The 21,406-nt window shown below is 41.9% G+C and overlaps 2 protein-coding genes across 4 annotated transcripts; both read left to right on the top strand.

Moving 5' to 3' along the window:
• The first annotated feature begins 8,777 nt into the window (after window positions 1–8,777).
• LOC129603844 (ribonuclease inhibitor-like) lies at window positions 8,778–12,011 on the top strand. Its single transcript, XM_055507104.1, has 3 exons — window positions 8,778–9,010; window positions 9,816–9,989; window positions 11,032–12,011. Exons 1-3 carry the CDS (start codon window positions 8,793–8,795, stop codon window positions 11,222–11,224), a joined length of 585 nt encoding a protein of 194 aa, XP_055363079.1. The 5' UTR covers window positions 8,778–8,792; the 3' UTR covers window positions 11,225–12,011.
• A 2,940-nt stretch (window positions 12,012–14,951) lies between these two features.
• enpp4 (ectonucleotide pyrophosphatase/phosphodiesterase 4) lies at window positions 14,952–21,406 on the top strand. 3 transcript variants are annotated; one of them, XM_055507096.1, is made up of 9 exons: window positions 15,035–15,072; window positions 16,224–16,267; window positions 17,561–17,804; window positions 17,935–18,228; window positions 18,390–18,494; window positions 18,588–18,786; window positions 18,901–19,074; window positions 19,212–19,481; window positions 19,602–21,406. In XM_055507096.1, the coding sequence occupies exons 3-9, from the start codon at window positions 17,568–17,570 to the stop codon at window positions 19,700–19,702; spliced, it is 1,380 nt and encodes a 459-aa protein (XP_055363071.1). In that variant the 5' UTR covers window positions 15,035–15,072; window positions 16,224–16,267; window positions 17,561–17,567; the 3' UTR covers window positions 19,703–21,406. The 3 variants fall into 3 exon arrangements, with proteins under 3 accessions (XP_028998486.1, XP_055363071.1, XP_055363070.1); XM_029142653.3 differs by lacking the exon at window positions 16,224–16,267 and having other exon boundaries at window positions 14,952–15,072; XM_055507095.1 differs by lacking the exon at window positions 16,224–16,267 and having other exon boundaries at window positions 15,052–15,157.

Raw genomic sequence — 21,406 nt, 5'->3', positions numbered from 1 at the left:
AGTGAGTCCAGACTGTGACACACGTTTGTTGTGAAAAAAATACCACAAAAGCTTCTGACCACTCAATGAAAAGAAGAATTCAAAAGTTGTCTTTGCGAATTTATTTCTCCATATGCATGTAGAAAAATAAAAAAAGAAAGGAAAAGAATAGGTAAAAGAAAAGAAAGGCATCCGGGTGGAGAGAACAAGTTGATGCTCACACAAAGTGCACACCAAGGTTCTCTGAAAACGTCTCCTCCTGTCCCGAGTTTTAAAGCCTACAGATAACACAAAACCTCCACACATGAGCTCAAACTTCAGGACAATTTGCTAAGTCTACATGAGCAAAGGTGAGAAAAGAGGAGGCCTCACTCAAGGAGCATTCTGTTCCTTGTCTAAGTCAAACACTACGTCACAGGGTCATCAGTCAGACAGACAGACACTGTCTCAGAGTGATCAAATCAGAACTAGGCCTCCTGCTCAAAAGAGAACTGAGGACCCCCTGCTCAGATGCAGCAATATACTTGAACAATGCATAGAATGTTTAAGGATGTATATGGTCAACACTTATGAATATGAACATAATTCAAAAACAATCAGATCATTATTAAGGCATTAATAATGAAAATGATCGCCATTAAGGGATAATATAAAATTTCCATCACACTGTTTTTTACCACCGTTTTTGCCTACTCCCTGTCAGACCTTGTTTTTGCCTGCCTGGTGTATGACCATTGCCTGCCTGACTTTGAACCTATTAAACATTGTTCTTAATCAAGCCACGCTGTGCATTTGGGTCCTTCCTCCATCGTATTTGTGACAAGGCCACTACACTCATCATGTGTCATGTGCACACAGTCATAATACTGGGTTGTTACGATGAGTCTTCTGAACAGACGGGGCTCCACTTAACCTACAGCTTGTGATTAAATCCTTCTAATGTACCTGCCTGTCTCCAGTGCCGTGCATGTGGGTCTGCATATTAAGCAGCCTGACAGTAGCTATTGTATGAAAGGTCAATGTACCACTATATGACAGAACACAAAGACACTGGTTTGACTGCATTCATGTCGGTTTTGTGCTTTAAACACACTCATCAGCTCCAGGCATCCGTACAACAGCAGCTATAAGGCTGCATTGCAGGTTGCTGTTACCGTGGAAACGAGCAGACGACAGTCAGACGATTGATGGAGTTGAGTGTATGCATGATGATGGTGTAGCTATGCTCCCTGTCATGGTTCCAGCTGTTCTTGTGTTAACTTAGTCTTCGGTTTTATTTTGGTAATTCTTGTCTTGTTTTCCTGTCTGCCTTAGTTTTGTTCACTCACATAGTCATTTTTGTCACACTTCCTGTTTTACTTTTGTACACATCCAGTCCTGTCCGCATTGTTTACCTTGGTTTTTCTGTCATGTGATCACCAGCTGTGTCCCATCATCAATCACCTCCCTGCATTTAAGCACCTGCACATCCTTTTGTTCTCTGCTGGATAGTTTTGTTCAAGCACCCGGTTTGTCAGACTCTCCAGCACTACCTACAGTAGTAAGTTTATGGGTTTTGACTTGTGCCTGTGTTCTGACCGTGTTTTTGCCTTGTCCCTGCCTGTACCTCTGCTAGAGTTTATGACTACTGGTTTTTGACAATTACTTGCTTGACCCACGTTTTGCCTGAAGTTTGGAGTTAATTCTAAAAAACTCTGTTTTGCCTGAATCCCTGTCTCCTGAGCTGTGCATTATGGTCCTTCACTCTTGTTCGCTCGCAACGAGCCGTGCCACTCACCTGTACACAACTCTGTGGCTCTGGTCCCTCTCCTCGCCGTTTATGACACGGGTATAAGACATAGGACTCAGAGCCTTAAAGAATAGAAATTACATTAAAGAATAGAATAAATAGAGGGTGAAGGAGAAAATGACTATTGATAGACCTTTAGTTGTAACTTTGTTACTGTTGAATCACAGCTCTTTAGGCTGAAACAGATCAGCTGGAGGAACGTTAAGCATGATAGAATAAAAAGCCTTTATTGGTCATTATCACATACAATTTATCTTCTGCATTTAACCTTTCCCCTTGGGGAACAGCGGGCTGCCAGTGCAAAGTGTCTTACTCAAGGCCACACTTGCTCTAGTGGGGGTTTGAACCTGGGATCTTCCACTCCCCAAACCAACGCTCTGCCGCACACTGAAACAAGCAGCTGGAGACACAGACAAACTGCTGCTACAACTAAAAACCACTTTAACAGGTTTTATGGAATGTTCCCTGTTCATGTGATGCGTCAGACTTTAAGAATTAGTTCCTCTAAACTCACCTGGTTTCCTGTAAATAGAGAAAAGACAGAGCTCCAGTGATCACTGGATCCAGGTACAAGAGCAAAGACCGAAGGTGTTCAGAGAGTTAAGACTCCATTTAGAGAAAACAGAGCCGAAGGAAAGGAGGAAACGTTAAATAAACGTCAAGAAGAAAAGTTGAGGAGGTGAGTGAGTTTAACAACATTACCGTTACTGAGTCTGTTTGTTAATGTAGAGGAAGAAGAGACATGATCCACTTCTGTCAAACTAACACTGACAAGAATCGGATGTGTGGAGTTGATGGAGTTCAGGGTCTGGGTCTGGTTGTTATTTGTCCTGGTTCTGGTTCTGAGCTCACAGTCAGAGTTACTGACCGCTCAGACTGACTGAGGTCCAGAAATGTGGTGCTTTTCTGCTTCTGTTGAGTTTCATCATTTCCTTTCAGTGTTTTGAGTTTTACAGTGACCACGTTAACTGGTGACCGACTGGTCGCTCCTCATTCCAGTGTCAGATGTTTGTTCTACACATGTTTAATCTACAGTATATGTTGTGTCTGCTTGAAGCTTGATACTGAATCAAGCAGCTGTAGTCACAGACAAACTGCTGCTACAACAAAAAACTGGTTTAACAGGTTTTATGTAATAGTTCCTGTTTATGTGCTGCATCACAGGTTAAACACAAACTGTCATTATTCATGAAATAAAGTAAGAAACAAACAACATTAATCACTGAAACCAACTAATAAGAAAAATGGTAAAAACAGGACTTATTATTTAAACCATGTGAAGATATTCATCAACTATAGTTTGTTTTCTAACTGAGCTTCTTAATAAACCAGCGGTTCAATATCTGCTGATGCTACAAGTAGCTTTGCATTTTATCTGATACTTCAGTCCACAACTGCAACAATTAAAGAACTGAGACTAACACAGACACAGTTCATAGAAAGATCGTAGAGACAAAGACAAACAGTTAAACTGACGCAGGTGAACTGGTTCCTGGAATGAGGTGTGGCTGCACCTGAAACAGGTATGAAGGAGGAAACGGGAGCAGACTTTCACAATAAGACACATGTTTTTTCAGTTAAGCTGTTTCCTCGTCAGTTGTTCTTCTGTCTCAATAACTTCTCTACATTGGTTAAATTGTGTTAGCAATGTTATTTTTTACACCTCTATTGTAGGTGTACAGGCCTCTGATTTCCTGTAAACAAACAGGGGGTGGAGCCTCAGTGATCAGCTGATCCAGGTACAAGGGCAAACTCTCACAAAGGCCAAAAATGTGGTAAAATGAGTTTCCCAGTGACCACGTCAACTGGTGACAAACTGGTCTTTTATCGTTCAGCTACTGGAAGCAGGAAGCAGCACGTTGGCTTTTCTGTGACTGCAGGATCTATGTAAATAGTGTTTGGAGCTGAATTAGAATCAGTCTGATGCTGTTTGAATGTTTCTCCTGTTGTAGTTATAGAAGCAGCTGAAATCAAACCAGAACTGAGGAGCTCTGCTCATCAATGTTACTGAGTGTCTTGTTGAAGCCAGTGCTCGTTTATTACTGAGGAGCACATGCGCTGGACCTGTAGCCCGTTCACAATTTACACCACGCAACAGCACTTCTTACTGTCCACACAGCGCTCAGTAATCAGTCCAAAGACATGAACCCTCCATTCTCATACTGATCGAGAAAAACAAGGATTTATAGGTGTCTTTTATTGACATTAGTGCTAAATATCAAACTGTTTTCAGCCAACTACATGAACAGGTCAGAATGTTTTGTAGAGTAGTTGTAGTAAAGTAGATCACTTATCCACCAATCTTTATAAACATAAAGGCAAATAAAAATAATGGGGAAAGCAAATCAAAAACATGGATGTTGATCGTGCACATCAAGATAAGAAAAAAGCACAAAGGCACAATTTTTCCCATTACACATTGATAATATTTAAAAACTTTAATAATCCCAGCAGACTATTGATCATATCCATCAGACATATGACCTATCAGATAAATGTTTGTCTCTGCTTTGTTTCCACATTATCAACATCAGACAAACGTCAAAGGCAGCAGTGACTGGAAGCTGGTTCATTAGAGACTCATAGAAAGACAGTCTTCATCAGTCAGTCTCTGTCTCTGCACATTATAAGTGTCACCTGGCTCTTAGAAGGTTGTGACACTAAATACAAGCAGTTTCCACACAACAGTTCTCAGCAATTAGAGTCAGAGTACAGTCATTGTGAGTGAAGGGAAGTGTCAGTGATTTACTGTTAGTTTATGGTCCCTGACAGAAGTAGAGCAGCTGGTGCAGCTTCCTCTGCCTCCCACTGTCTGACTGCATCCAGCTGACACTGATATGAACCACAGAAGAAGAGACAATCAGTGGAGGAGCAGCTGATGATGAAGAAGGAGGAGGATTTGAGTTGATGTGCAGATAAATGATTTGTGTTTCTTCTCCACATGAAGGTAGAAAGTGTGAATCCAGCAGCATGAATCAGTGTGAGGACAGAGAGGAGGGAGCCCCTCCCTCTAAAACCAGTCTGTGTGGGGACCATGAGAACCAGAACAAAGCTCAGAGGTGATGATTCTGTCTCCAAGTCACACACACATCACTGATTTACTGTTACTGCTCATTTAGGACTGAACGTGTGGGAGTCACTGTAGGTGTTTTTCTATCAGGTCCCATCAGAGACGAGGATCTGCTGGACCTGGACCTGGACCTGGACCTGGACCCGGACCCAGCTGTGTGTCCTTCAAGAGCGACCAGTCAAATTATGCTTTTATTAATTTCAAAGACCAACCTGTATCAGAGTCACAGTGAGTTGTTGTCAGTTTGAATTATTCTCAAAAATCTGATGTCAACTTTCTCTGATGATAAACATTTGTGTTGTTTCCATTTCTTGATCTGGTTTATTTGTGTTTGAAGTGTTGATGTGAAGGAGGAGCTTTCTTCACTCTGATCATTGATCAAATCTCCATCCAGCAGTAGCTAAAGCTCTGATCCTGTAGAGGGTCTCAGGGGCTGCTCCTCTTCTAATGAAGTGCTGACGTCAAAGGAAGCAGCTGATCATCTCTGGTCAAATCTGTTTATTGACGTCTCTACATGAAGGTTTTGGTCAAATGTCTTGAAGCTTCTTCACTTGCAGCAGTAAATTGAAGTTACTACTGGAGACCTTAGTTGTGATGTTGTTGCCGTGGAGACGACTGTTTGTCCCCAGTGTCGACACCAGAGCCAACGTCCAACAATGAATGAATGTAGGAAGTAGTAAAATGTTCCTAGTTCAACATATTCGCACTGGGAGCTGCCCAGTACAACCAGTCTGATCCCAGCAGACTCCTTGTTCCAACACTTCAGCCTTGTTCAGTGATGGAGGCAGAGATATATGTTGTTCAGAGCTGAGACTGAAGCAACTGACTGACAGTAAACCTTCACCACTACAGGGAGTCTCTGACTCACTGCTCACATCCAACATCACTTCATGGACCTTTACCTTGTGTGTGTCTGTGTGTGGACTCATTCTTCATGGTTCCTCCACAGAGTGGACCAGCAGAGCTCAGAGGTTCCCAGTGCTCAGTCTGTCCAGCAGCACCAAACACAGCTGGACTCCATATTTATGGTCTGTACATGTACAACTACTACTGTTCATCTGTTGTGTTCTATCATCTCCATGCTGCACTTTTTAGACCAGTGGATGTCAGTGTGTCCAACATGGATCTGATGTTTGGCTCCATGGTTTTAGTTGGATCAGGTCATTGATATAGTTTCTGTTCCAGCTGCTGGAGGAAAACATTGTCACGTTTGTGAAGAAGGAGCTGAAGAAGATGCAGAAGGTTCTGAGTCCAGATTACCCAGCATGCTTAGAGAGTCAGAGGGAGGATGAGGAGGAGTTGGATGGTGAGGATGAAGAGCAGAGGAAGAGCAGCAGAGACGCGTTTCTGAAGATCACAGTGAACTTCCTGAGGAGGATGAAGCAGGAGGAGCTGGTTGACTGTCTGCAGAGTAAGAGGATTTATCTCAACATTTAACATCACAGACACAATCACACATTTACTGATGTGTTGGAGGTTAAGTTTGTTAAATGTGGAATACAATTAATTAATCAGATACAGCAAAGTTCTTCTCTTCTCTAGTTCTAGTGTTTCATCATGTTCATTAACACAAAGACTTATATCAATCAACCAGACATTATTTGCCATCTCACACTTTGTCTTTGTGTTATGTTAGACCCAGATCTGATGGTTCCAGTACCAGAGCCACGGCCCATCACATATTACCAGCAGATGCTTCAATCAAACCTCCAAGACCAGTTTTTTTGTGTGAAACCAGGCTGGTCAGAAGTCGACCAACGTCTGGATGACATCTACACAGAGCTGTACATCACAGCTGGGCCGGATTCACACATCAACACACAGCATGAGGTCCAACAGGTTGAGACGACACAGCAGAAGCAAAGATCAGCAGAGGAGCCAGTGAAGCCCAGTGACCTGTTCAAACATCCCCCTGGTAAATACAGACGCATCAGAACAGTGTTGACCAATGGAATCGCTGGGATTGGAAAAACAGTCCTTGTGAAAAAGTTTGTGTTGGACTGGACCCAACAAAGGTCCAATCAAGACGTGCACCTGATTTTCCCCTTCACCTTCCGTCAGCTGAATCCACTGAAGGGACAGAAGTTTAGTTTGTCAGAGCTCATTCATGAATGTATCCCAGAAACTGAGTCCATCAGCCTGGAGGCTCTGAATTACATCTTTACACATCTCCAGTCATCAGGAAACAGCAACTATGACAAGAGCAGCTTCAAACTTCTGTTTGTGTTTGATGGACTGGACGAGAGTCGCCTCCAACTGGACTGTAGCACCAGTGAGAAGGCGACGGGTCAACGTGACGTCACAGAGTCCACCTCAGTGGATGAGCTGCTGACAAACCTCATCAGAGGAAAACTGCTACGCTCTGCTCGCATCTGGATCACCACACGACCTGCAGCAGCCAATCAGATTCATGGAGACTTTGTTGAGGTGGTGACGGAGGTCAGAGGGTTCACTGACCCACAGAAGGAGGAGTTCTTCAGGAAGAGATTCACAGATGAGGAGCAGAGCAACACAATCATGTCCCACATCAAGACGGCACGAAGCCTCCACATCATGTGCCACATCCCAGTCTTCTGCTGGATCACTGCTACGGTTCTGGAGGATCTGCTGGAAACCAGAGAGGGAGGAGAGCTGCCCAAGACCCTGACGGAGATGTACGCAGAGTTCCTGGGGTTTCAGATGGATCGGACTAAAGACAAGTACGGACCAGAACAGAGCAGCAACTACATCAAGTCATTGGCTAAACTGGCTTTTAAGCAGCTGCTAAAGGGAAACTTGATCTTCTATGAGGAAGATCTGAAAGAGAGCGGCATCGATGTCAGAGGAGCCTCAGTGTGTTCAGGAGTGTTCACAGAGATCTTTAAACAGGAGCGAGGGAGGAAAACCAAGGACAAGATGTTCAGCTTTGTTCATCTGAGCGTTCAGGAGTTTCTGGCTGCTGTTCACATGATGCTCTGTTACACCAACGGGAAGATGGAGGAACTGGAGGAGTTTCTGATAGACTCCAATGCTGCTCTGGATGATGTCATGAGTAGAACCATGTTTAAATCCCTCCTCAGTCCAAGTGGCCACCTGGACCTGTTTGTTCGCTTCCTTCATGGCCTCTGTCTGGAGTCCAACCAGAGAATCTTAGGAGGTTTGCTGGGTCACACAGAGAACAGTCCACAAACCATCCAGAGAATCATCAACAACCTGAAGTGGATGAACAGTGATAGAATCTCTCCAGACAGAAGCATCAACATCTTCCACTGTCTGATGGAGATGAACGACCACTCAGTCCATCAGCAGATCCAAGAGTTCCTGAAGTCAGAGAACAGATCAGAGAAGGAACTCTCCTTGATCCAGTGCTCAGCTCTGGCCTACATGCTGCAGATGTCAGAGGAGGTTCTGGATGAGTTGGATCTGAACCAGTACAACACATCAGTGGAGGGACGACGGAGACTGATTCCAGCTGTGAGGAACTGCAGAAAGGCTCAGTAAGTCCAACGTTAATGTGATCAATAATAATCTACAGCAACATGAAGCTGAAGCCTCAGTGTTAAAGAGAAACACTTCACACAGAATCTAAAAGTTCAGAGTGAAAACATCAACTACTGGTTCCTAGAAAACATCTTTGTTGAGGATCAGATCAAAGCAGCTGTAAAGTTAGTGAACATCAGGATCTTCTGTCTTTTTTTGCTTGATGGAGCTTTAAGTCAAATCCAACAGAGAAACTTTAGCTCTGAAGAGTTTCTGCTAAAAGCTTTTGACAATTGACATTTGATCAGAGCTGACGGTCGTTTCTTTCAGTGGATGAAGCGTCTGCAACATGTTTCTATGATCTGTCTCTGGTTCTTCTGGTTCTGTTCAGACACACTTTGGTTCTAATCTCTGGGATCTGGTGGAACCAACAGAGCGTCACACTTTGTGATGGATGAGACCAACTGAGCTACAGCTGCTTCAGCATCAACATTTATGAAGTCACTTCACATTTATAGACTTTATATTTTCTGTCATCACAGACTTATTAACTGTGGACTCACAGAGACGCACTGTGAAGTTGTGGCCTCAGCTCTGAAGTCCAACCCGTCACATCTGACACATCTGGACCTGAGTGGAAACAACCTGCAGGACTCAGTGAAGGTTCTGTGTGCTGGACTGGAGAGTCCTCACTGTCGACTGGAGACTCTGAGGTCAGTGTTTGTCCTGGTTCATGTCTCAGCAGCTGTTTTTAAGCTCATCACTTCCAACGTCCCCACTTGAATCTAGAATAAAAAGACACCTGTGTCAGAAACCTGCAGGAAAGATTGATGATTGTTTGTTGTGACTCTATAAAGTCCATGAAGCTCATGATCACACTTTCAATGTGACAGAGCAGCAGAGACTCAGAGTAAATCATGTCTCCACATGTTTGAAGGATCTTTAGTGGCGTCTGATTCGTCTCCATCAACAGGCGACACTTCAACCTGTGTGTGATGCTTCCTGTCAAACAATGATGTCACTTTGTAGAGACACAAGCAGGAAACAGGAGCATGAATATGAGGCTGCAGACATGTTGCTACAAAAGGTTCTAGGTTCCATGTAGAACCAGAGGAGAGAACATCCATCTGACTGGGATCAGTTCTAAAGATGATTCACTTCATCAATAATGGTCAGTTTGGAGTTTGATCCAAACATTAGTCTGAACATTTTCCATCAGACGACACAGAATAGTTCAGATTTAGAGAGAAGACGATGAATGAAAGGAACCAGATGAAGTCTTTGATCCAACACGTCTGGTTTTCTACTGGTTCCAGCAGCAGCTTGTGAATCAGTGCTGACATCAACAGGTGTATGAATGTTGTGCTGACATGTGGATGATGTGTAGAAGCTGAGATCATGACGACACAACAACACAAGCACAAAGTCACTCTGCTCATTTTAGACTAAACATCAGTGATCAGGACAAATCTGATTCATTATTAATGCTCTGATTCACATCTTTGATTCTTTATTCAGATTGAGAGGCTGCAGTTTGTCAGAGATCAGCTGTGATTCTCTGGTCTCAGCTCTGAAGTCCAACCCGTCACATCTGACACAACTGGACCTGAGTAACAACAACCTGCAGGATTCAGGAGTGAAGCATCTGTGTGGTTTTCTGGAGAGTCGTCACTGTCGACTGGAGACTCTGAGGTCAGTTTACTGACTGTTACTGTTCTAGGTTCTACGTTCTGCCTGTGGTTCTGCTTCAGGGAACCAGCAGGTCTTTCTCCTGACAGTTAATAGTTTGATTTGTTTGTTCACTTATAGTTTGATCACTTTGGTTCCACTGAATGAATATCAAACATTAAAACACAAACAGCAATATAAAACAGTATTCTCTATATTTTGAACCCACATTTTTTCCTACAATAGGCCCCAGAAAAACCTAAAGTTCTTTCATGACAGACTAATGAAACAACCAGAACTGGTCCAAGTCCAAAAGTCCAGTGATGGTTTTCACAGTGGTTCCTCTGCATCTATGCATCCATCATCCAAACAGCTGGTCCTGTTTGGGTGTGGATGGTTCTGGAGCTGATCCCAGCTGTCACTCAGCAGGAGGCAGGGTCCAGTCTGGACCGGTCACCAGTCAATCACAGGTCCAACACACAGAGACAGACAACCACTGCACAGAAACTCAAGGTGGCACCAAACAGGAGCCAGTCAGTGAGTGTGTGTTTGTTCCCAGTGGAACCAGGCAGGTCCATCCTGGTTGGAAACTCATTCATCACATTCTTCTTCTACTGCAGTTTCACTTCATTTCAGTGAGTTGTCATCAAAGTGTTTGTTGACTGAGATAAAACCTGCTCAAGTTACACACTTGCATTTCTCACTGATGTTTGTGAAGCAGCTGCAGAAAATGTCCAGTGTTGGTTGGTTTCAATTCATCACTTCATCACAAGTATCAGTGAAAATCATCACAACTAATATTTGGCTTCAATCGAGTTTCAGTCCATCAGCTTTTCTACTGATTCCAGAGGTGACTGAGGTCAACAGCAGCTTGTGAATCAGTGCTGACATCAACAGGTGTATGAATGTTGTGCTGACATGTGGATGATGTGTAGAAGCTGAGATCATGACGACACAACAACACAAGCACAAAGTCACTCTGCTCATTTTAGACTAAACATCAGTGATCAGGACAAATCTGACTCATTATTAATGCTTTGATCCACATCTTTGATTCTTTATGCAGATTGAGGAATTGCAGTTTGTCAGAGATCAGCTGTGATTCTCTGGTCTCAGCTCTGAAGTCCAACCCGTCACATCTGATACAACTGGACCTGAGCTGGAACAACCTGCAGGATTCAGGAGTGAAGCATCTGTGTGGTTTTCTGGAGAGTCGTCACTGTCGACTGGAGACTCTGAGGTCAGACTCCATGTTTTAGTTTTGTTAGTTTAATGTGATGTGAACTGTAGCAGGTTCATCATGAGGTCAAATCACCTTCAGGACTGATCAAATTCAACTGTTCAATGACTAAAAGGAACAAAGTAAAAAAAGTCAGTAAGTGTTGACGATGGTTTAATAGAGAAAATGTGATTTAAATGTTTTATGATGTTTGACTATGACTTTTAGAACTGACTGAGACTAAATGAAGACACTTGTATAAAGCAGCTACAGAGAATCTTCTTGGAGCAAATAGAAGCAGGAGAGAATCAGCAGCAGCTCCAGAACAGGACAAACAGAACTAAATAGTTGAGTGAAGCTCATTAATGATCATCAAACACCACAGACAGTGGATGATGTTTGATTGGAGGAGGATAGTGTCATAGTGTTAACGGAAGTAACCGGGAAATGTTCTGCCTGTACGGTGGATCGCTTCTTTCATCATTCCCTAAAGAGTATATGATTGAAAGTTTTGTTTTGCATGTTTTTACTGTCCTTTTTTTAGCATTAGGTTAACATATTTAATCTCATGATTATTTGCCATATGTGGACGGTGAACTCGTACTTCAGAATGTTCTCGAATCATGAATATTAAACAAAAATGCATCACCTCTAATAAACTAAATGAAATAGAACGTTCTGTGTGCTGGACTTATTATAGGAGCCTCTTAGCTCTCTGTCAAACTAGAAAGCAGCTTTACACACTAGCAGTGACAGAATACTGAAAGAAATCCATGACGACATCATGAGACACTGAATGGTTTCAACTGACTCTTTGATTTCTACTGTTTCATCTTTGATTCTTTATTCAGATTGAGTGGCTGCAGTTTGTCAGCGATCAGCTGTGATTCTCTGGTCTCAGCTCTGAAGTCCAACCCGTCACATCTGACAGAACTGGACCTGAGCTACAACAACCTGCAGGATTCAGGAGTGAAGCATCTACTTGACCTGGAGCAGAGTCCAGACTATGGACTGCAGAAACTATGGACTGCAGAAATGAAGTGTGTGGTGCTGTAGTTAGACACCTGAGACAGTGTTGACTGTAATTCTTCTTGTTAAAGAACAACTGATGTATTTTTATGTGTATAATTTACTACCTTGCTTGTATTTTTGTATAAACCGTGTTTTCACACATAAATGCTCTAGTGTTGTAATATGAAGTAGACGTTTTGGTCACAGATAAATTGTTAATAAAGCATCTTTACTGTATAACCTGTGTCCTCGTTGCTGCGCTTTGACGTTTTAATTCTCATTTTCTTTACCAACAACAACAACAGTTTGATGTCGTACAGAAAAGCTCACAAACAAGAAAACAAAAACATAGAAGTCATTCAATAACTTCAGAAATTGACCAGAATGAATGTTTAATACAAAAGTCACTATATATTGATAATACTTTTTATAATATTATAATAATAATATTTTTATTAATTGATGCTGGTTAAACTCAATCATGGCTCCAAAGACAAAAGGCAGAGGTTTCACATTTGATTCTTTATTGAAAGCAGAGCGTAGAAATTCAGGAGCAGACTCACTTCCTCTTTTAACTCATGAAACGACAACACGAGCGACGTTCAAACTGCGTCAGGTTGTTTCTTGTACAACTTCATTTACTTAAATCATGTACAGACAAGACATTAACACAACATTTACACGGCATCGTCATGGACAGATAACATGCTTCTTCCTGCTTCAAACTGCTGCCGTCACTAAGAGCAACCAGTGCAGCGTTCAGAAGTCGGTCACCAGTTAACGTGGTCACGAGTTAATACGGAACACGTGAAAATATTGTGACATTAAACTATAGTATAGTTTAGTAAAAAAATGTCTTAAATGTTTACCTGCCGTTTTAAACAGTAACTCATGCACCTCAGCCTCAAGCAAAAATAGTAATAAAAATATAGTAAAGTTAGGACTATTTTGATGATTCAGACTTGATGCTGTCTAGATTAATATTATAGGAAGTATAACCTGGAAGTTACATTTCAATAGTAAAAGACAAGCAAAAAGACCACTGTACCTCTGAACCAATATCTGACCTATAAACATATTAAATATTACCACAAACATCAATCAAATGAAATCAGTGAAGCCAGAAGATGATTTATTTGAAATGGTGAATTCCTGATGTAAAGCGTGTTTGTGCAGCCTCCCCCTGAACAAGCATTAGGCCACCGTGGAGAGGACAAACTCCAGAGAAAGAGCCAGGCTCAGGGTGGGTGCTCATCTGCTGACTGGAGGCCGACTGCTGCGTCTCTGGAGGAACATGAGTCACAGGGTCAGCGTCAGTCAAACCACTGATGCTACGATTGGTGGACGACCTCTTTGTACCGAGGAACACGAGTCACAGCGTTGTTGTGAACGCTGACTGCTCTGAGCATCAATAATTGAAAACAATTGTGACTCTGCCTGACTTAAGTTGTTGTGATGTTTGTAGTTGAGTTCTTGCTGTCATCAGTGATCCAGCCTCCAGTCAGTTAACGTCACAGTCAGAGTCAGGGACTGTTCTGTCTCCTCAGGAACTCAAGTCACATTCAATGTCCCACTACTGTCAGCAAACAGAAACATGCAGCTAAAGTAAATTCACTTCTTCCTCAACACAGTTGAGCAGCAGCGCAGGAACTGGACCCAGTTAAAGCTGCAGCCTGAATCTTATGAATCTTGTGATTAAAAGTCTTAGAACTGATTAATCTGCACAGGTCTGCAAGAGGCCGAGTGCAGTGCAGCTGCTGCCCCCTCGTGGACAAACATAGGAACAGGACCCTTTATTCCTGACAGACACAAATTCATGGAAAACACAACATTTCTAGTGTGACTCCTGATTTAATCTGTTTTTATTGACGTGATTACAATATATATGAAACTGAGTCTTGGGAAGCAAAACATGTAGAGTAATTAGATCTTGTTGTATGTTTAAATTAGAAATTATTTAGAAATCTTAGTTCCACAGTGGAAAAACTGAATTCTGCATTTGACCCATCGTCCACGGGGAGCAGTCACATGACCAAGACCTAGACAGGTACTGAACATTGTGTGTGTCACCAGGCAGCCTTTTGTTCCAAATCCTCTTTGGAAGAATGTGACGTCACGTGACGTCATCAAAGTCACACCATGAGTCACACACACATGAGGATCAGTAACGTTTGGGTCATTGGAGCTGTTCTTTGCAGCAACATAGAAACTGGATCTGGTTTGAACGTAAATGGATCAAACCTGAATCTATAAAGTAATTCACAGGCTTTCATCAAGTCCTAGTAGCAAACCAGATACACAGATCACTAACTCTAAAATGACAACAAGTGACATTTGCATGATGTGTCTTTTGTTGTTTTGCTTAAGCGAGATGATCTCAGATTTTAGAACAGTAGCTTGTGTGGCCAAAACTTTATTCCATCGCTCATTTCCCGCCCCCCTCTAATCTTAAATCTGATTGGCTGGTTGAACTGTCTTTTTGGGTGACGCGTTAATCAAAGCTTTCGTCAAGTGGCCAAAAGCAAGAACAGAGGCGTATAACTTCAATGTCAAAATTAAAGCATGATGTTTTTAATATTTTGCAGCTACTGTAAAACATGAATTTTGATGGCTTTGTATTATTTTTATTCATTTTTATATGACACGAAACAAAAGTTGGCAGAAAACTTATTTTTATTTGTTACTGCGTTCGTCATTTCGGCTTTGGATTTATTTTGAAAGGCTATACAGGAACCTAATCCATATTATACCTGTGGCATCGACGACATGTCAGCGGTTGTGTCTTGTGGAGGTCCCACCTTGTTGTGTAATATAGAGAGAAGTGAAAGTTATTGAAGCGCCCAGTGTGGAGGAAAGCGTCTGTCTGCTCGTTAACAGGTAAAGTTTCACAGTGAGGAGACGGGACGTCAGCTAGCTAACATGCTATTATGACAGCTAACCAGGTCCTTATAGAGAAACTAACGTAGGTTGATCTCACTGAGAGTCTAATGTCTCATGTTCTACATACTGTTGTCGTCGGGGTATTTCCAAAATCGTAGTTTTAGACTTATTTCTGCTGCAACTTCCTGGTTGTGTTTGATCAGATCTTCCCGTTCGCAGACGGTTTGTCGCTGACTTATTTGCACACAAGCTCGTGTTGAAGCCTTTATTTGGCGTCGTTGTGTCTGTGCGAGCACTTGCATTACGGATGTTTTCCAGGAATGCGCCTGGTGGTCCACACACGTTGACTCAGTACTAAACTTCCGCGTGAGCACAAAAATGAAAACGAAGTCCAGGTTTCAGGTCGTTATACGCTTCAGTTATTGTTGGATCAAGGCTTCACGTCAGAAAGGTGGTGAACATGAATGCTCATTGTTATTGATTAGCATTAGTGAGGGAGAAGCAACATAAATAAATTAACATAAATATCAGAGCATTTCCACACACATACAGTAGAAATGATTGTCTGATCAGGTCTTATTCTGTTTGTTTGTCTCAGAGTTTTCACTGATTAATCTTAACTGGTTCTTCCCCAGTAACCAGGAACTATTATAATCAGTTTAGAAAGAGAGTGAGTGAAGAGAGGCTCATTGTCTGTTATACAACAACTACAAGTCCAGAACTTGTAGTTTCTGCTCACGGGGGTGCTTTAATGTTCAATTAAATAATATTTATGCATATGCTGCTGTCCAGTTGTAGTACATTTCATGGGTCTGCTACTAAATGTCCATGCTCATGTATTTAGCACCTGCCACTTACTTAAGCATTGGTCTCCTTATGACTCGTGTCAGAAAGCCCCTCTATCAGTGATCCTGACATCTCTTATACACAACCACAACAACCGCCTTCTACAGAAATAGAAACAACCACATGTTTGAGCAGGTGTCTCCTCTATTACTGTGTATGGACAAAACTGACAACCAACGTATCGGCCTGGTCTGTTTTTTTTCAGGTTAACTTTAATAGGATTCTGTCACATGCTGTGAGTTTAGTATTCATGCATAAATGTACCAAAACACTGACCTAATGTTTAGCATCTGTCTTTAAAGGAGCATGTGAGGATTGACCTTCAGAGCCCAGTGAAGCGTTTGTTGTGAGTATATACAGAGGTGACGGACTGTTAGGGATGTTGGCTTTCATAAAACACAGCATGTAATGTAAACACCTGCCATGAAGTTAATTTTAACAGTAGGTGCTGTAAGTGGGCGGAAAGACCAGTGTCTTTATTAAATTAAATCAATAAAGTCACATAATAATAACAATAAAGTCACATAATAATAATAAAGTTACATAATAATAAATACTTCACAAATAAGTCACAATACTGACTACACAATAACAGACTGGATAATGAGGCGTCTAACTGTAGACATACCTGATGCTGCTGGACAATGTGTGGATGCATCCATCTGTTATACGTTATAAATGACCATTGACTGTTAATAAGGTTATTTATGTGTGAAAAGGCTCAGTACTGTGTGGTGGAGCTTACTTTGTTTGTGGATACTTGCTGTGTTTACTGAGTGGCTTTGCACATTGTCGTGGCTTGTTGAACCATGTTTTCTGAATAGTAGCCCACAAATAAACAACCTGTTTGGTTCACTGCACTGTTTCAACAATGAAAGTTTGTTAACTGTCCAGTGTGTCAGTCAGAACCTGAAATGTACAATGATAACATTTACAATATCAGTTAACTGATCTCTGTAACAAAGAACACAGTCTAAAGTTAGATACACAACTTTCAAAGCAGGTGTGACATCATAATTTAAAAACCAAGTTACTGTATCAACATGATGGTTTATTATTACAATACAGTACCTTACATGTCAGTGGTATATTTTGACATTGGACCATCTACAGTACTAGAGTAGCTTAAGGTAACTATTTGTTTTGTTAATTATGCGTATATTTTAAGTACAGTATCTTTCAGTTTAGCTTCACTTTAGTTTAGGATGTCAGTGTGTACAGAAATCAATGTCATGTATCATGGATACTTACTCAGTACTAGTCAGGAGTTGAGTTTGTATTGTACGCTTCATGTGACGTTCCTGTTCATTTACTTTAGTGTAGTACTGCAGCTGTACCCTTAATGCTCAACTGGTTCTTGGCTCAACCAACATACAGACACTCATTATGACACTTTAAAAAATTGAAATTTAAACTATTAACCATGCTGCCATGTTGGTCCAGCACTGACATGGATACCTTGATTGTTGAACAAGTATGTCTGTTTAAATGAAGTTATCAAGCTTATAGGCTCATTCATGATGGTACTGTAAACATAATTACACCTGCTGAACATTAGAACGTAGCTGCATGACTTTAGGCCCTCATCGGACTCACCTTGTCTGTGATCTAATGGTGTGAATTTGTGTTTTTCAAATAGTTTCAGAATGCTGCTGAGAATAGTGCTGGGTTTCCTGTGTGGTGTAAGAGCCTTAGCCACAGAAAACAACACGGCTCAGCAGCGTCCTCCTCCACTGCTGCTGGTGTCATTTGACGGTTTCCGGGCAGACTACCTGCGGAGGTTCGACATGCCAAACCTGAACCACCTGTACAGCCAGGGGGTCCTGGTGGAGCAACTCACCAACGTCTTTGTCACCAAGACATTTCCTAACCACTACAGTCTGGTAAGCCTTCTGTTCATAATTCCTTCATTTCAATTGTTCATGATGCAAAGATAAAAATAATAGATATATCAAATTAATAGATTAATTTAAACATTTAAATAATTACAGCAACCATGTTTTTTTTCTCCAGGTGACAGGGTTGTTCGCAGAGTCTCATGGGATATTAGCCAGTAACATGTATGACCCCATCAGCAAAAAGCACTTCCGCACCAGCAATGACACTGATCCGATGTGGTGGAGCCAGGCAGAGCCTCTCTGGTTGACGGCGCTGGACTCCGGCTACAAGACGGCGGCCGTGATGTGGCCCGGCTCCGACGTGACCATTAGAAACCGCACAGCGACACATTTCTTTCCATACGACTCCAAAGTGACGTTTGAGCAACGACTCAAGAATGTGACGGAATGGATTCTGGGAAATAAAAAGGTAATAGTTACTACCTGTATGTTACGATATAAGTTCACTTTTATCTCATTGATCATTGTCTTTCATAGTACCGTTTCTGTTTTACCGTGTCACTGTTCTGAGCAAGACCATTTATCTGGAGCCTTTGTCTGAGATTTTCTACCACACGCCTCATCTTACAGGAGCCAGGAGTGATGTTTGCAGCGCTCTACTGGGAGGAACCGGACGGATCAGGTCACAGGTTTGGCCCAGACAACACCACTGCTATGCAAAAAGCTCTGAAGGAGGTGCAGTTAAAGTTGAAAATCCTAGAGAAAGAAAAATACTAACACATTTGTTCAAGGAAAATGTGATGCAGCCCTCTGTTGTGTTGTGATCAGGTCGATGACAACATCGGCCTGCTGATGTCAGAACTAAAGCGGACTGGTCTGTTGGGCCACGTCAACGTCCTGATAACCAGTGACCACGGCATGGCTCAGTGCTCAGAGGAGCGCCTCATTCGCCTGAATGACTGCCTCCACCCTGACAATTACACATTGGTGGACTTGACACCTGTCGCAGCTCTGATTCCACAAAAAGGTAACCAGGCCATCACCAGAAATCATGGAAAATATGTTGCTAAGAAACTCTTCAATGCTTAATCTTACTGTTTTCTTAACATTAGCAATAAAGTAGCTGTTTTGTGCTTTGCAGATGCTGACGTGATCTTTGGCATATTGAGCAAGTGTCACAAACACATGACAGCGTATGTGAAGAACGCCATCCCTGATAGGCTTCACTACCGGAACAATGAGCGTGTCCAGCCGATCATACTGGTCGCTGACGAGGGCTGGACCATAATCCAACAAGGAAACAAGCTGCCGAGATGTACACGTCTTCCTTACTCCATTTAACATCAGGCTTCTTTTCTTTGTTGTGTTTGGTTTCATATGTTCTTCAACAGCAGCTTTAAGTGTAGAAGAAGGAATACATGACCTTAATGTTTCTGTCCTTCCCTCCTGCAGTGGGTGATCACGGCTACGACAACTCTCTACCCAGCATGCACCCGTTCCTGGCAGCGACGGGGCCCAGCTTCCGTCAGGGTTACAGGACCAGCAGTTTACAGAGCGTGGACATTTACCCGCTCATGTGCCACCTGCTGTCGGTGCCACCACGGCCCAACAACGGCACCCTGTACCAGGCTCGCTGTCTGCTGGCTGATGAGACCTGCTGGGACGTCCCTCTGGTGGTCGGCCTAGTGGTGGGCGTCCTGCTGGTGCTCTCTACACTTACTGGTAGGTCACAGTTGGAGCTTATAGAAGTGCTGATTAGAGAGTTGGTACTGTAGTTGTAGCTGAACTATCTGGACCCCAAGTACGTCTTGTAAACGATTAAAGCGTGCTTTGTTGTTCCAGTTTTAATCCGGTTGCTGAGCTACCGCCGCTCGTCGGGCCCTCGAGCGTTCCAGAGGCTGCAGATCGACGACGATGATGACGACGACCCCCTGCTGGAGTAAAGCAGTCAGACCAGCACACGCGGATCTGTGTCACCTGTTCACACTCCAGCAGGTACCCGACTTGTTGCACTTTACTTGGCGCTCACTTCGCAGGCAGTGTTCATGGGATATATGTCGCACACATATGTAGGAGAAAGACTAACTGTTCCTAAAGCTTCCAGGCCTTCTGATGTCTGCGGTTGTACACTGGCGTAAAAACATTTATTTATTTAGCATGAAGTTACTGCTGTTACAAAATCTTGAACCTGTGAGAAGCCAGTGATGTTTAAAATGGAACTTAAAAATAAAAATTTGACTTATAATGGAGTTTTGATTTAACTACTGAATTTATATGTTTCTGCAGAAATCATTAAATGTGTTTTATTTTTTATATGTGTAGCATTGGTTTGGGACAGCAGAGGGAGCCAGTGGTTTATCTGAGATTCATAATTTTCACTCATGTCTCTTAAAGAGAAAAAGTTATTCTTATGATTTGAATTCTGCTTGGACTGCTTTTGTTTTGTTTGTTTTGTTTTGTTGCACTGATACCTGATACTACTTACAGTACAATTCATTCATTCAAGTGGTGTTAAAATGTCCAAAGATCAGAAAACTCAACTTTATAATCTTGTATCATGGAATTAAAGCCATATTATATTTGCTTTTCACACAAGAATGTGATGCACTGGTTTTGTGGTTTTCACTTATTTGAATGTTTGTCCATTGAAATACCAAAGACAACAGTAAAACAATCCTCCTAAAGAAGAAGAGCCAAAGCCTGTCATTGTTGTTTCAGATTAAGTCATACATACATACATCGTTATTCTGCTAAATATTGACTTAAAAACATTGTTCGGCTCCTTTGTATAAACTCTACTTTTTACCATTTGACATTTGTGACTTCTTTTAAAGGCTTTTTTTTCAATACAACTAAGAGTCTAAGAGCTATAGACAAGTTATGAAACAGTAAATTAATAATTTTGTCATACAGCGGCTGCTGTATGATATAAAATCAGCCTTATCAGCCAAGTGAAATGTGGACATACCGTTCTACTGCTGACACGTTTCTGCCCTTTGTTGCCTAAACGAGACCCACGAAGAAAGAGACCCTTGGCTAAAGGCTTGCTGTGACATTTCTTTTGTACATGTATAAAGCAGAAAAACAAAAATCTGTAGGAACTTGGGATCCCTTCATATTAATTGTATATCATCACACATTAATACTGGAAGTATTTGCTTAAATTCAGAACATACTTTTCCAAAGCTTAGTTGCTGCAGGACACAAGGAGCAACTTTACATCTTTGATGAAAGGTTTTATTCTTTGTTCTTATATTCTATAAAGAATTACCTTTCCATATTTGAAAAACTGCATCATTACTCATTTATTACTCACTGAACCCTTTTCCTGTTTGGTCCTGTATTCCTTTGTGTGCCACAAAGCAGCTCCAATGACAATCGAACCAGTGGCACAGTGTAAAATAAACCAGGTAGAACCCTGTACCAGTCTCAACCAGGTCTCCTCTATATTCATGTGCCTGCAGTGTTTAAATGCTACCTGAGGTTCTTTTGCACTATACTATGTGTATGGTTTTAATGCCTAACGTTGCTGTTTCAACTTTCGATTTTAAAGTTTAAACTTTTGATGCTATGCAATTCCCGATTAGCCTGTTGAGAGTTTTCCAATGGTATGTAAAGAATAAATATAGTAAAAGTCAGTTTCAAAA

The sequence above is a fragment of the Betta splendens genome, chromosome 2, assembly GCF_900634795.4.
Source record: "Betta splendens chromosome 2, fBetSpl5.4, whole genome shotgun sequence".
Lineage (NCBI taxonomy): Eukaryota > Metazoa > Chordata > Actinopteri > Anabantiformes > Osphronemidae > Betta > Betta splendens.
Note: the sequence above shows the minus strand (reverse complement) of the source record. Positions and strands in the feature narration are given on the sequence as shown.

Excerpts from the sequence above, each read along its gene's own strand:
- enpp4 (XM_055507095.1), top strand. The coding sequence starts at position 15,123 with ATGACAGCTAACCAGGTCCTTATAGAGAAACTAAC. Across the intron at positions 15,158-17,560 it reads GTCCTTATAGAGAAACTAAC|TTTCAGAATGCTGCTGAGAA; the intron begins GTAGGTTGATCT and ends TTTTTCAAATAG. Across the intron at positions 19,075-19,211 it reads AGGAAACAAGCTGCCGAGAT|TGGGTGATCACGGCTACGAC; the intron begins GTACACGTCTTC and ends TCCCTCCTGCAG.
- LOC129603844 (XM_055507104.1), top strand. The coding sequence starts at position 8,793 with ATGAAGTCACTTCACATTTATAGACTTTATATTTTCTGTCATCACAGA. Across the intron at positions 9,011-9,815 it reads TGTCGACTGGAGACTCTGAG|ATTGAGAGGCTGCAGTTTGT; the intron begins GTCAGTGTTTGT and ends TTCTTTATTCAG. Across the intron at positions 9,990-11,031 it reads TGTCGACTGGAGACTCTGAG|ATTGAGGAATTGCAGTTTGT; the intron begins GTCAGTTTACTG and ends TTCTTTATGCAG.